This window comes from Aplidium turbinatum, chromosome 13, assembly GCF_918807975.1.
Source record: "Aplidium turbinatum chromosome 13, kaAplTurb1.1, whole genome shotgun sequence".
NCBI classification, from domain to species: Eukaryota; Metazoa; Chordata; class Ascidiacea; order Aplousobranchia; family Polyclinidae; genus Aplidium; species Aplidium turbinatum.
In genome coordinates, this window is record NC_137484.1 from 21842298 (window position 1) to 21858805 (window position 16508).

The window sequence follows — 16508 nt, forward strand, 5'->3', positions numbered from 1 at the left end:
ATTTATCTTAAGCCTGTTATTATTATGTACGGTACCTACGCGTAACAGTTTTAGTAAGGCTTTGTAGAGCATTGTCCTTTGCCTCGCAGATGTGCATTGTTTCCACCACCGTACAAAACAGATGATATATCATCCAATGATATTGAGGCTACATCACGGAGAGAACACAATATATATGTGGCTATGTCTCTTGAAAAGTTTCATAAAATGATTTGTTAACTAAAGTAAATGTGCAAAGTATCTTGGCATATTGAGTGCATGATTAATATGATTTGTCGGTGCAACAGGAAAGAGATCTTTCTAATTCATCAGCATTTCAATTAAGTGGTAATCTAACCAGTATTCTGATAATATTCTGATAATTTTTTAAAGCAATATAGCATACCACCAAACACCGCATCCTTTTCGTCAACTTTTTTGGTCTTGGTGTTGTAACAAACATCGACAAGCTTCCAAAATCCCATTCTTTCCAGACGAAACATTTCTTTTTCAAATTCCATGTTGAAATCAAAAACTTCTTTTGATATTGTTCTTCGCAATTCAAACAAAATTAACCCCCCAACTCGAACAGCATTGACACAGTGCTTGAGTGATAAAGATTCAACATGCCCTGGCCAGAAACAACCGCATGCAATGATTGCGTCATAATTACCTCTTGACAACTCTGGTGGCAAAAACGTGTCTGGTTGAATTATGTGGCAAAAAAATTGACTGTAAACACCTTTTTTTGCCTTGGCGACTTCCAGCATTTTAGGTGCGCCATCTTGAGCATCTATTTGACCTTTGAACCCTCTATGACGCAAGTATTCGCCAACCCATCCAGTGCCAGCGCAAATGTCCAAAACTTTACATTCTGCAGTCAAGGTACTTCCCATTACTTTAAGGAACAAATCCACAAGTGACTCGTGTGCAATATGTCCTTGGGCATGATGGTCATCATCATACTTCTCACTCCATTCGTTATACATAGAAATGGCACCTTTGGTGTCTTTGCCGATATCATGGAGCCTTAAAATATATGTGTAAAATCTTTCATCATGTGTTTCCTCCATTTCGTTATTAACTTATTATATTAAACCAAGAAGTTTTTGATAGAAAAAATGTAGGCTATTGAAAACTACCTTTCTGCTAGAAAAATAAAACAATATTCAGCAATCAATCGACATTTATTCAGCATGCAATAATGAAAATCATTATTTGATTGATTGATTTACACAGTGACGAAGCTAGAAAAAAAATAAACGTCATCCAACATCAATAGTATTAAAACGTTGCAATAGTAGCCTATTAAAACATATTTTTAGGGGGACGCAAAAGAAAGTTGTAAAGCGACGAATTGTCTCCAAGCCCCCGTGGCTACGTCCTTGGATTAACAACAAAACTGAAGTGCTGAAATCTGATAAGCAATAAACTCTTGTAATTGAGACTTTTCTAGTTGACCATAACGATATTGATGGCAGAACAAATTTGATTCTTTACAATACTGCAATCCCCAAACATTGCAGCCTATTTCACAAAAATTATTAAAATTGGAAATTCTTGCAACGTATGGTCTGCTGTAACTTTGATATATTAGACTTTTTGCATACATACGTAACATTTCTGTCGAATAAGCAGCGTATATTGCTGTGGCTTCTCAATGCATGACACAATTAGTGCATCAATTCACCAAAGTTCGATTTTGTTCAAGTGTCTGCTAACAAGCGAAAAGCCTCGCTATGGCAAATATGCAGAAAAAAAGCTAATAGCAGGTGAATCCAACAACACTGATCTAGACTTTTTCCCAAACTGAGGTTCACGGACCTCTGGTGGTCCGTGACGACCCCTGTGACGACCACACAATAGGTTCCTGGAAAAGTAGCAAAAATAATTCAAACGTAACCTACAGTAGGCTATTAAGATTCAAAGAAAATGAAGGGGTGTAGCCTACCAGCAAACATCTATAGAGTTGGCCCATGATACAAGAGAAGGATCCACAGACTACAGACTACAGAGGATACGAACTGATATGCATAAATCAACAAGTGAATAAAAAAATAACAGTAACCTCTCAAGTACATGCAGCTCCACACAAAGTGAAATTTGTATGACTTTTTTTTATTTCTTTAAAAATAATGTCTAAAAATACATCATTAAAAGTAACTACGGACAGTGGCAAGTGTTTCGATCTCTTCAGCGTAGTAAAATGAAAGTAGAAAGTTGTTTTTAAGCGTTTAGATGATGGTTTCTAAGAGTGGATTTAGTAAGCCAAAGAGAATTGATATAATTTTTAATTTCGGACACCAGCTAAACGTAATTTTGCCCCCAATTAGAAAATGTGATTTTTTGAGAAAAGTTGAGCTAAGTAGGCTAATGATTGAAATGTTACTCTTAGAAACCATCATCTCAAAACTTTAAAACAACTTATTACTTTCGTTTTACTACGCTGAAGAGATCGGAAGGTTGAAACACTGGCCACTGTCCGTAGTTATTTAATGATGTCTTTTTAGACATTATTTTTAAAGAAATACAAAAATCATACAATTTCATTTTGTGTGGAGCTGCATGTAGGCCTACTTGAGAGGTTACTGTTATTTTTTTATTCACTTGTTGATTTATGCATATCAGTTTCTATCCACTGTAGATCCTTCTCTTGTAGGCTGTAGCGGACAACATATAGTTTAGCCTATCTACTCATACCTAGGTGTGGATGCTTAACCTACAGCGACATTCCGGGCGCAGTAATGCGGCGGAAATGAATAGAAAACACGTCTGGGCTTCTTGGTTATACGCAGGGTTGCCATCGACATGGACCCAAAAATAAGGACAACCGAAAACCTTTGTTATTTTGTTATTTTGTTAATTTGCAACCCTTGTTATACGTATAATTTTACTGTAGCAGTAAGTTCTTCACACACCACATAACTTAAAAGGTTGCAACCGTCGTGATTCCAAATAGAACGTAATCCAAATCATAGGTTCATCACCACAACCGATTTGGAGCCATAACTTAGATTCCAGCAAAAAAGAACTGAACGATCGATAGAAATGAATTTGACGTACTGGGCTACTGAGAGAACGAGCCAAAAGAAGCTATACTTGATAACATAGAGAACTGAACACTGAATGCCGAATGCTTATAGAACATACTGAGTAACGAATGGCATACTGACATTTGACTGTGCTATGACTGACAGTTGACTGAAAAACTACCAAAAAACTTTACTGGAGAACTTTACTCGGCAAAAAATGCTATGAAAACTTTATGGCAACGTTATGATGAAAATCCTCCATCAAAAAACCTCTCATCAAAAAACCCTTTTCTTATTAGTTGCGCAGTTTTTCTCTCTCTGTGTGTAGCCTAGCCAACGCTAGATGCATCGGTTTAAAAACAGTTCCAAGGTTGCTAAGATTGCCTGAAGTGGCGCTCGTAATCAACCAATCACGAAATGCAAGAGTACTTCGGCATGCAGCCTATATAGGCTACGACGTTAAAGAGACGCAAAATCACGTGTATGTGAGTGCTAAACTATCGGTTGCAAGGATGTAGGCTACTCAATTTGTGGCATTCCAAGCTCTTAAGAAGCATGCAGATATGCCTAATCACGTGTCCACGTCTCAAAACCCAAAGGCACAAAATTGAACAAATATTTGAAGCTTGAATTCCCAGCTAGTGTCACTAGGGATTGTAGATCATAGGGATGCGAAACTTCATCCGCTTTTGACTTATCCGCAACACTAGAAGGGTTACGTTTTTTTCTAATTTACAAAATATTTTACTTTTTATGGGTTATATAAGAAGAGTTAAGTTGGTTTTGAAGTAATAAGAGGTTTTTAGTTGAAAGCAAGCCTGCAGTAAAGCGTAAAAAATGTCAAATTGGCAATTGACCCTTCTAATGTTGAAGGAACAACGGAGTTGCGCGTCCCGTATGGTACCGTCCCTATAGCGTCACACATATCTGAGCGACACAATGTCCTAAACAGGTTTCATGACAGTAACAAAACATTGGAAAAACACATAGGCCGCAGAGCGCTGCATAGGCTATCATGGGCCAATTCTATAGATGTTTGCTGGTAGCCACGCCCTACACCCCTTCATTTTTTTTAATCCTAATACTAATATGTGCCACTAGCATCTAATTTCTTGTATTTTAGATCCATCTCAGATGATTGTTAGGCTATGTCTTAACTTAGTGACAAACTCCTATCTTTTTCTCAAGTTTTTATTTTTAACAAATTTCAATCATTGCTTAGCACAACTTTTCTCAAAACAATCACACTTTCTAATTGGCGACAAAATTAGCCAGAAATTAAAAATTGAATCAATTCTCATTGTCTTATTAAAAACACTCTTAGGAAACCATCATCCAAAAACTTCAAAACAACTTTCATTTTAGCCTACTTCGCTGAAAAGATGGGAAGATCAAAACACCGGCCACGGTCCGCAGTTACTTTTAATAATATCTTTTTATGCATTATTTTTAAATAAATAAGAGTCAAAAATATTATAAATTTCACTGTGTGGGGAGCTACATCAGGGATATCTAAAGAAGGGGATACGAAGGCTTTTAATACGTCTGTTCCGGCGGGTCAATTGCCCTCTTGTTTAGAATTGAAATTGTGATGAAATCTTGTTTAGAATTTAAATTGTGATGAAATCTTGTTTAGAATTGAAATTGTGATGAAAACTTGTTTAGAATTGAAATTGTGATGAAAATTTGTTGACATTGAATTTGCGTTGTTTCTGTGTTCTGCGTGACGTGGCTTGCCTGGTGGCAAAGAGATTTCACAACTGATTATCGCCTTTTGCTGCGTGCCGGGAGCCGTTGTTTCTGGACACAATTTTGCCTGCCTTTGTGTTGATTTTCATTTCATTATCGAAAAAAGCAAGCTAGAGAAATGAATGTGTACCACGGATTTAAGTTGTCGTGTTAAAGCCAATGTAAGTTTATACAAAATCAAGTTTTTATCCCAACTCACTAACTCAATAAATAAATCAAGAAACAATTGCAATTATGATTGAGGCAGACCGAGGAGGGATTGTAGGTAGGCAGTGAGCACCTACTCTTGTAACTAAAAAATAAAAACTTGATTATTGGACAACTGAAGTAAAGAGCCATAAAGTATCTAAATAACGAAATAAAAGAATTAAAAGAACTAACAAAATTGGCAGAATTGAAAGAACAAGAACTAAAGGACTAACTTAAGAATAACAAATTTAAATTTCAACCAAGGAAGACTTGCAACGAAAGACTCAGTGCAACGAAGACTCCCTGCAACGAAAGGACTTTAATATACTTTAATTGTGTTGTAAACTGGAACTCTACTGTAGCCTAATTGTGTACAATAACTTTTTTTTAAATACTGTAATGTTTGTCAAGAGGCTTGCGTCACCGTAACTCAGCGAGCGGTAAGTCCCTAATTAATGTTGGTTACGCTGTCCATTACGTTACGTGTGTCGCTTTTAGTGTGTGTAGGCTATAGTATACAGTAGTGTAATTTTTTTAAATTGATAAATGGAAGGTGACGGTGGCCATCCGGTGTCTCGTGCGTTTCCCGTTGGCAGTGGGACAGGGGGCGCTGCGTCTGGGGGTGGTGCGGCGGAACACCCGGGCGTTGGGCAGGTGTATCCTCAGGGGGTTCATGGCAGCTTTACCCATGCTGATTTCACTGCAGAAGCTGTGCTCAGGGACGTCAGACATAAAAAAAGAGAGGTGCTGCAGGGGGTTGGAGAATTAAGGAGAGGTCTCCCCATGGTACATGATGAAGCGTCGCTAGAGCGGGCCTTGGTTGATATGGCGGAGTTAGAGGGCAACTTTGGAGAACTGTTAGAACTTGCAAATAAACTAAAGGATAGCACTATGATATCTGAAGCTACAGAACAGGTCAGGTCAGAGATTGAGGAATTGAAACGTACTATAAAACAGAAGCAAATCTCCAAGGTAGATACAAAATTAGGTACAATAAAAGGAAAATCAACCACCAGTGCCTCGAGTAGTCGCTCGCGCCGTTCAAAAGAAGAAGAGATTGAAATCCGGCTCGAAATGGAGAAGTTGCGGTGGGAAAAACAGATGCGGGTGACCAAAGCCAAAGCAGAGAAAGCCAGAGCCAAAGCAGATGAAGCCAGAGCCAAAGCCAAAGCAGAGGAAGCCAGAGCCGAAGCAGAGGAAGCCGAAGCCAGAGCCGAAATTGAAATGCAGATCAAGGCAGCCGAACTGAGAGCAAGGCAAAGTAAGCTTGACTTGTTTTCACAATGTGGATCGGACCAAGGGTCGGAGCGCGGGCAACGACGGCCTACGGCCAGTAGTCTCGGAGTCACCGACTACATCCCTACAGCGATAGAAAAGGTCCAGAGGTGGGACGCTGACATTATCAATCCGCCTGGGAGATCCCATGACATTCATGGGGCCGCTAGCATAGATGCCCAACCTAAACAGAGCCAGGCTAAACAGGAGAATTTAATGGAACCGCCACATAGAGAAACTCCCCTAAGAAAGCTCTTTCCAGGAAACGCCCTCACAAACAAGTATAGAACGTGGACTAAAGATAATTTTTTGGCAAAACCGCCCGGGAGGACCCATGGGGCCGCGGAAAGAGAACCTCATTATGATTATCAACGTGATTTTCATAGAGAGAAGGTTGTGAAACCGTCACAAACATGCCCCTTAACTGTAAGGAAAGATCTTAAAGATGAGAGATGTAATTTACCACTAGTTAAAGATGATGGCCGTGAAACTCGACATGCTATGACACCCCCGCCAGGGCTTAATGCAAACAGAGGCGCTGAGGATCAACAAAACTGGTTCTATAAATATCATAATTGTCGCACTTTCTATGACAGGGCCGCATTAATCAACTATGACGGCAACAACATGCCATTTATATTTTTTAAAAACCGTATCGAATCACTAATGGAGAGTTGCCCATTTGAGGGAAATCGGCTGACTTTGCTACAGGCAGCCTGCGTACGTAGCGCCGCGCAAACCATTTCAAACTTAGCATCGGATACTTCTGGTTGGAGCGAAAAGGAAAGGATCGATATGTCGTTGGATCGCTTGTCGCAGCGCTTTGGCGTTAGAGGCGGATTTCTCGCGGAACCGGAGATTCGGCGGATACGGCATGGCAATAAATTATCTGGGATGTCATCATCCTCAATAAAGGAATTCAAAGACGAGCTGGCTCAGTGTACCCTCTTCGCTAGGGCGTATAACCAGCGTCATCAGCTAGAAGGACGTTTTGTACTAGACTTGGCAGGTCGATTACCTGGATATGCGAAGAAAGACTTTTTGTACTATCTGAAAGAGCAATATGATAGCACCGAGGAACCAAGCTTCCAAAGCCTAATGGATTTCGTAAATTGCGAAGAGACGTGTCGCTCTACGGACTTCGCCATACGCTTAATGGAGGAAGTCGTTGCTAGAAAAGATACAAAACGGTCGGCGAGTGATAATCACATTATGCGTATTCGTCAAACCTCAGCACAGCCTGTCAGAAATGTCACCCAAGGTAGCAGTCGCGGGTCTGGCTCTAGTTCTGGGAGCCGAGAAGAAACGTTTGGTAGCCGCTCTTTTGAGGGTACGAGGAAGGACATACTTTGTATCTATTGTGAGAGTAGGAATAAGCAAGAGCGTCACAGACTACCCAATTGTCCCGAGTTCCTAAACTTGACGCCGTCGCGACGCCGGGATGTCATCGCCACGACTGGTCGTTGTCTAAACTGCCTACGTCTAGGACACCAAGCAAAAAACTGCACCCAATCATGTAATTGTAGCCGCTGCGGCGAAGATTTCCGATTTAAGCACTATTATCTACTGCACGACGCCTATGTGAGTCCTCAAGGAACATCGGGCAATGGCAATGGTCTTAGAACGGCACCTGCCGTCACTAATCGTAGTGTAAGCATCGCTCATAAGAGGGCAGTGTTTAATCGTGTCACGGCTGTGCGAGTCATAAACCCATCTAATGGAGATACCACTCTGGTTTATTGTCAACACGACCCAGGCTCGCAGCTCACATTTGTTTCAAGCCGATTGGTTAAAGAATTGTATCTAAAAGCCGTGGATAATGTCTCTTTCCGCATGGACACTCTAGCAGGCAAACAAGAAATACACTCTGATCTGGTTAAATTTAATATCCAATCCTTAGTTACTGACGAACTGTATGGTGATGTGGAAGCAGTGGTAAATGCACCTTGGAGTGACCATGTCGAAACATTGCCGCAGCATCAAGACTTAAATAGGTTTTCACATTTCGATAATGTTGAATTGATTTCGTTACCTAACAAAATGTCGGTCGATATTCTAATCGGGAATGACCATGCTTACTTGATGCGAGTATTAGAAGAACGTGTTGGCATGACTCGGGAAGAGCCCCATGCTATTTTAACCCCACTGGGCTGGCTGGCTAGTGGAGGTCGAGGTTCTATGATCTCTGGTAATTCTAAAGTACGTCGTGTTGCCATTAATGGTAACGTCGCTGAGGAGTCACTTAGTCTTGACAGTTTTGATGCGCAGGAGATTGAAATCAGTCGCTTAAAACATGTAATAAAGGATTTAACCCTAACAGATGAAACGATAGAACTGTCCCGCAATGATGTCATAGCACAAAAATTTGTTGAGACGCAAATGAAAGTTGAAGATGGGAGATTTGAAATGCCCGTACCGTTAAAAACCGACTTTGAATTAGGCCTACCGGATAACCACTCTTTGGCTCTTGACCGTGTTCTGAGCTTACGACGAAAGGCTTTAAAGCAATCTGATGTTCGATTATTCTTAGTAGACACGATGACTGAAATGCAGTCCAGTGAGTACATCGAGCCAGTAAAAGACGACGACTCATCGGCATGTGTGTGGTACTTACCATATTTTGTGACATCTCAAGCAAAAAAGCGAGTGGTATATGACGGCAAATCTGAGTTTAAGGGTAGGTGTGTTAATGATGTGATTTTGTCGGGCCCAGGCATATTAAACCCTTTAACACAAGTTCTGGCTGGCTTTAGATTGGGAAAGTTTGGCCTAATGGCAGACCTAACCAAGTGCTTCTTCCAGATTCAATTACCAATGGAACAACGCGACTTGTTCCGTTTGCTATGGTTTGAGAATAATGATATCGAAAAGGGCAAAGTAATTCCGTTTAGATTTTGTGTACACCCTTGGGGAATTAAAAGCAGTCCATACATCGCCTGCTTAGCTATTCAAAAAATGATTGAACAAAACCCCACTGGAGCCAGTGACCTGACCCTGAGTACCATTCGAAAAAATGTGTATATGGACGATCTGATATTCTCTGGAAATAGCCTTGATGAGGTCAGTGAGATTGCAAAAGAAGCCATTGACTTGTTCGATAGCCGAGGCTTTAGTTTGGTGAAATGGAGTGCCAACAAAGGGGCGTTGGATGTTTTGTCCAACTTCAAAAAGGAGATGTTAGCTTCTTCCTTTCGCGATGTCGACCTGGAAAAAGACGATACAGACTTACCAGTAGCAAAAACTCTAGGTTGCGTGTGGCAAACTGAGTCAGATTCATTATACATTAAGTGCTCTCTCCGACCTTTGGAGAAGTACACACGTCGCTCAATGTTAAGCCAACTTGGCCAAAATTTCGATCCATTAGGGTTCGGCGCGCCATTCTTCCTGAAAGCTAGGTTAATTCTGCAGCGTTTAACTATTGAAGGTCTTGATTGGGACACCGAAGTGCCACCCGACTACATAAAAGAATGGAAGTCGTGGCTTCATTCTTTAGATTTGCTGAAAGAATTTTCTATACCTAGATGGTATTTTGTAAACACCGAGCCGTGTTGTGCAGACGTTGATGTCGTATATCAGTTACATGGATTCAGTGATGCCTCCAATCACTCCTTTTCCTCCGTCGTGTATATACGTAGGCTGTGTAACGGAGTCCCTTGTGTATCCTTCCTTTTTGGCAAAAGTAGGGTTGTCCTCAAGCATCAAAGTGCATGGCCGATTGCCAGAAAGGAGCTTGTAGCCGCGCTTAATACTACGGAGCTGTTAAACCAGGCAGCTAATGCACTCCACCTGCCTGATCTTAGAAAACATTTCTGGTGTGACTCGAATACTGTCCTTCAGTGGATCAGAAACCCTAATTTACGATTATGCAAGTTTGTTACTCGTAGGTTAAATCGTATTTTACTCTTGTCAGAGGTGAGCGAATGGCATTACTGTCCGACACATCTCAACTCTGCAGACGTTGGAACCAGACCGAACGCCATCACCAAAACAGGTTCCAGAGAGATGTGGTTGAGCGGCCCATCTTTTCTCATGCAGGAAGGCGAGGTCCCAACGGTGAATGGAGCAGATGCTGCTATTCGTAAAATGGAACTGTCGCCGGAGATGACGGTAAGAGAAAATGCAACTGGCTCCATTAGCAAGATGATCGAAACCGCACCTACTCTGTACGTGTTGAAAAAGAGAGCCGCCTATCTTGTAGCTTTCACGGAGTTCATTGTATCCAAATGCAAGAAACATGGGTATGTAAAACCAAAGTTAAATGCATCTTATCGAGAGGACGCTTTAAATAGGGTTGTTTCCTACGTACAGAAAGTAGTGTATAGAGATTTGTTAAGTTGTGACGGTCTGCCAGAGTCGATCGATGTGGTAACAAAACGTCTTGCTTCGAGCGAAGCTGGCGCTGATAAACAGTGCCTGAGAGAGTTGGGCTCTCTAAAAAAGTATCGCCCTTGTGTGGACACACGGGGGAGACTTCGTATTGAAGGTCGTTTGAGTAAGTCTCCCGAAATAACTGTCGATGCGAAGCATCCTCTTATTTTGCCTTCGAGGCACGCATTGACACGGCTAGTTGTCCTTGACGCTCATTGTGATAGCTATCACTGTGGTGTGCAACAGACACTGTTATCTACTCGCCAACGTTTTTGGATTGCAAATGGTAATTCCTCGGTGAAACATTATTTGCATGATTGCGCTCCATGTGCCTTAGAGAAAGCAAAGCCTATCAGGCAGCTTATGTCGGATCTACCATTACCACGAACCACGGCCTATAACAAACCCTTCTTCAACAGTGGCGTAGATTATTTTGGTCCAATGACGTTTGTGGAGGGAAGAAGCCAAAAGAAAGCATAGGGTTTGTTATTTACCTGCCTTGCGAGTAGAGCAATCCATGTGGAACTTGTGACGTCACTATCTTACAGTGAATTTGTTTTAGCATTTACCAGATTTGTAGACTTGCGTGGATCTATACGTAACATGTAGGGGAGACTCAGGTAAGTAGGCCCAACAGGCAAGTTGGCCCACTCTAAATATTTTTTTAACTACAATAGTTATTGTTACGTATCGTACGCATACTGAGAAAGTGCTGTTGAAACTACCTTATCACCAGGTTGGGAGGCTCTAGCAAGCAGTATAAACATGTGAGCACGATATTTGTATGAAAAATTAAGATTTTAAAAAATTTTGGATTTTAGAATTTTTTAGATGTCGAGTGAGTTTTTTCTTACTATGTAAGAAAGGTTATTATATAGTGAGTGCAGCGCTAGAGTGGGTATTAAGGCTCATATTGACTGTGAAACCGTTGTTAGAAGCTCAATAGTTTGACATAACTTTTAATTTTTACAATATGGTTGCCATGCAGGGAAGTTGGCCCATTTCGTGGGTGGGTACGTTGGCCACCATGGCCAACTTGCCTTTATGAGGTATTATATAGAATGATAATAATTGACTAATTAATACGATGACTTATTTTTGCAAGATTGAAGTAGCCTATCATCAAGTATCCAAAGTAAGTAAATCGCGGTTTCACATCGGCTTTAAACGATCAATAGCAATAATACACTTCCTAACATCGTTTTTATGCCACGAATTGCGACAACTTATTGCTAACCCATATGGTAATAATACAATAATGGTAAGTAATCAAAAAACACAATCGCGGAAATGTGTATCAACCACTTCTCAAGCGATAGTCTAAAACGTACCTCGTTTCGGAGATACATTAAAAAATGTTCCGATATTGGTACCCATGCAAAAATGGGGTTTGTAGCCTATTGCAAACAAGGTCCTACCTATCAGTATCGTTAAGGTGACCAGATCGTTAGGAATAAAGGCATGCCGTTCCAACTACATGATGTTTGATACAACCTTTGTTATTTTCGAAAGCTTATTTGGTGTAGGCTACTCATGTAAAAAAAGTTTAATAAGGTAAAATACAGCTTTATAGCCTAATAGTAGATTATATTATAAACGATACATGAATGCATACCATGTATGTATGCCTCTATAAAACCAAGGAATAATTAGAAAGAAAATAAAATTGGAGAGAAAGATAACTTTTCCACTGTTTAATATACCGTAGAAGGCGTAGATGGACATGTTGCCCACGTGGCCAACTTACCTTCCATGGTGGGCCAAATTACCCGCACAGGAAGGCAAGATGGTCCATTTTATTTTTTTCGGAAAACTTGAAAAATTATATACCTAAGAATGTTTGTTTGATGCAAGAATATGTCCACTTCTAGAGTGATAAATTCTCTACTCTTCAATAGCATTTGCTTTAACATATGTTTTGTTATTAGCTCACAAATTCGATTTTTCATTTTGCTGGGCCAACTTACCCGAGTCTCCCCTACTCAGATAACGGGACCACATTTCAAGCGGCATCTAAAAGACTACCAGAAATTCTGGAGTCTTCTGAAATTCAAACTTCTTTGCGAAAAAAGGGAATTAACTGGGAGTTCATTCCTCCGTATGCCCCGGCCCAGGGAGGGGCCTGGGAAGCAATGGTCAAGCAATTCAAAATTGCCTTTTCCCACGTTATTGGGAACTCATCACGGAAACCCAACTTTGTTGAACTTCTTACATTTACGGGTAGTGCCACAAGAATAGTCAACGAAAGACCTTTAGTCCCTGTCTGTGATGACCCTAAGGATTCTACTGTTATCACCCCAGCCGCACTCCTTAACCCCTTCTTGAGCCCATTTTCATCAGTAGGAAATCCTCATGACCGAGATGAGTTACGGAGAGACTATAGGTATAACCTGGCTCTATCTCACAGTTTCTGGGAGAAATGGATCTCTTTCTATTTACCTTCCCTGCAGGGTAGAAAAAAGTGGGCCAGTTTGGTGGAAAACCTACAGCCTGGCCAATTAGTGGTGGTTGGTTCCCCAGAAGATATAACTAAGAGAGGGAGGTACCGTCTGGGGAGAGTCCATGAGATCATCCCCCCAATTAGGAAAGGAAAACCGATTGTCCGGCGCGTCAGGGTGGCAGTCTCAGTGGTGGATGAGGCATCGGGTGAGGTCAAAGTGGATCTGGTCCTAAGGGATATATCGTGCGTTGCTCCTGTGGGGGGTGCTTGACTGCGTTCTGGACCCGGCCCCGCCCTGGTCGGTTGTTAGCGGGTGTCGTGGAGACATCTGTACCACCCTTGCCTTTCATTTAAATTTGTAGTGTATTGTAGATATGTACCGCGCAAATCTGTTTTTAACCTGCGTATCTCTATGTGTCTTCCGCAGGGCCCCAATATGCGTAACTCAACAACATGTCCTAGTAATGTATGCTCTACAGCAGGGGTGGGGAACCTTTTTAGTATTGCGGGCCACATAAAATGAGAAATAACACAGGCGGGCCACTAAAATTTCGAAATTTTATTTACAGATAAAAAATGCAGCGAAGTAGACAATGATTTATTTCACTTTCACAGCTAGTGGGATTTCTGAAAGTTTTTATTTTTGGTGAGTCGTGTGATGTCTGCTGACACGGAAGATGTTGCAACTCTTAACTACATCTCCACGTTTTTATCAGTCAGTCTGGAGCGAAGCCGACTTTTTGTTAGATTCAATTTGGAAAAAAACTGCTCGCAACGGTAGGTGCTTCCAAACAGAGACACATGTTTCAAAGCATGTTTCCGCATGACTGGAAAATCATCAGCATTTATGTAGCGTTGATAAAAGTTGAGCAGTGGAATATTTTGGTACATCGCTTTCAACGTACCGTCACTCTGTGAGCTCTACTATTTCATGTTGGAAGTTACTAGGAACATCAGTTGCAACCACATTGAAAGGAGAGGCAAAAATATCTAACTCCATTTCTTTACTCTTTATGTCCAAAAATCTTGCATTAAATGTCTCCATAAGATTGACACATACATAGGCAATGGGTAGCCTATATTTGGCTGTTGTAGAAAGCTTTTGCTCTTGCAAGGTAGGAAAATGTGCGGTGTTATTGTTTTCAAGTTGTACTTTCCACAGGTAATTTAACTTCAAATGATTTCACTTTTGCAAAAGAAAAAAAAAAATTTTACGAAATTTTGACGCGGGCCACATAGAACAGTTACGCGGGCCGCATTCGGCCCGCGGGCCGCAGGTTCCCCACCCCTGCTCTACAGCGATCTCAGTGATCGGCCTCATTATAAGTAGCTAGTTAGTTACTGTGTAATGCATTTGATTTGTTTGCTATTGTGTGTTTCATGAAAATGATGTAAATAGTAATCGTGTAAGTATTCGCCAGCGATCTCAGTGATTTGCGTCATCATAAGTAGCTAGTTAGTTACTGTGTAGTGCCTTTGATTTGTTTGCTACTGTGTGTGTCTCATGAAACTAACGTAGATATTAATCGTTAATCGTGTAAGTATTCGCCAGGCCATTGTGGCCAGGGTATCCCAGTGCCTTGCACTGCTATAAAAGGATAGTCACCGTTTCTGTGTAGCTTTGATGTACGTACTTTCTGTGTATTGCATTTCGGGAATCGACCCTTCTACTTCAACTTTGTTTGTAATTATGTGCCATAATTAGGGGCCGCAATGTTCCGGCGGGTCAATTGCCCTCTTGTTTAGAATTGAAATTGTGATGAAATCTTGTTTAGAATTTAAATTGTGATGAAATCTTGTTTAGAATTGAAATTGTGATGAAAACTTGTTTAGAATTGAAATTGTGATGAAAATTTGTTGACATTGAATTTGCGTTGTTTCTGTGTTCTGCGTGACGTGGCTTGCCTGGTGGCAAAGAGATTTCACAACTGATTATCGCCTTTTGCTGCGTGCCGGGAGCCGTTGTTTCTGGACACAATTTTGCCTGCCTTTGTGTTGATTTTCATTTCATTATCGAAAAAAGCAAGCTAGAGAAATGAATGTGTACCACGGATTTAAGTTGTCGTGTTAAAGCCAATGTAAGTTTATACAAAATCAAGTTTTTATCCCAACTCACTAACTCAATAAATAAATCAAGAAACAATTGCAATTATGATTGAGGCAGACCGAGGAGGGATTGTAGGTAGGCAGTGAGCACCTACTCTTGTAACCAACGTCTGACAATAGAAGGGCTTCTGTTTATCGTAAATAATCTCTGTTTACCGTAAAACAACAATTGGCACCGATAGTAGTTTAATAAATCTTGTTATGATAACTTGCATTGCGCTATTAGCATCAGGCCTGGATACTCACAGCATGCTCATGGTTACTTGTTAATTCAACTACCCGTATACTTGCTTTACATTTACCCTACAAAAACAGCTTTGTTAAGTAAAACGGCTTTTTGGTAACTTTTCAACTGTCTTTCCAAACAAGTATTCTTTAAATATGCTCTATGTAACATTTACTAACTGTCTTCTACTCTTCTGTAGCTGACTGTACCAGCTGCAGTGCAAAACTTTGTGCAATTATGAAAAGAACCGCATGTTTAACTCGCTACAAACTACCGTCCTGGTAGTGTCATAAGAATAAGGCAATCGCTGTGAGCCCTTCTCTAGATATCCCTGAGCTACATGTAAGTTACTTGAGAGGTTACTGTTATTTTTTTATTCACTTGTAGCCTACAGTAGTAGACTATTTTATTTCTTTCGGTAACCACTTTAACAAGTTAATTCTCAGTAAGACCCAATGACATCGTCCAACCAATCAGAACATGTTGCGACCCTTCTAGCACTCAATCAGAGGGTTTATCCGTGTTTTGAACTTTGTTTCGTAACTACTAAAAAAAGAGTTATGACAGAGGTGGGAATCGAACCCACGTCATCGAAATGTATTCCCTAGCCCTTGCTCTCTAGACCACGCTGGTTACGGCGAAACGTTCACTTAATTTAGCCTACTTTCTATCAGAACTGTTTGCATTTCTTGCACAGACAGCAATAGGCCTACTTCAACAACAAGAGAAAACATCATTATGTCAGCCTCCGTTACCGGTCCTGCCTCAGTGGCTCAAAGCTTGGACAAACTTGCGAAGCTGCCACCTATCGGCATTCCAAAGCTTTTTCAGTTCCAGAATTAGTCAATGATATTCCAAAGAATATGGATGGTTTCCACAATTGATTGGCTTTGAATTTTTATCCTCGGAGTGACAAAGCTTTGATTGGTTATTCCTGGCAATTCTTGGGCCCCCTGGCATTGTTCCAGGCCCGGAAAGTCCTCCCTGGATCTAGCTATCAACGCTGGTGGAACTGGCCACGCCACACACACTAAGTAGCAGCCAAAAAGCGATTGTGACATAGTCGGATTGTGACATAACATGAAACCGCAACCCGCCAAGTATGCAAAAGAATTTTAATTTCATTTCTCTGAATAATTTATTT

General features: G+C 40.9%; 1 protein-coding gene across 1 annotated transcript; it reads right to left on the reverse strand.

Moving 5' to 3' along the window:
- Positions 1–332: 332 nt before the first annotated feature.
- Positions 333–1052, reverse strand: LOC145781742 (uncharacterized). Its single transcript, XM_082593412.1, has one exon. The coding sequence runs from the start codon at positions 1050–1052 to the stop codon at positions 333–335; it is 720 nt and encodes a 239-aa protein (XP_082449538.1).
- Between the last annotated feature and the right edge of the window lie 15456 nt (positions 1053–16508).

Excerpts from the sequence above, each read along its gene's own strand:
- LOC145781742 (XM_082593412.1), bottom strand. The coding sequence starts at position 1,052 with ATGGAGGAAACACATGATGAAAGATTTTACACATATATTTTAAGGCTC.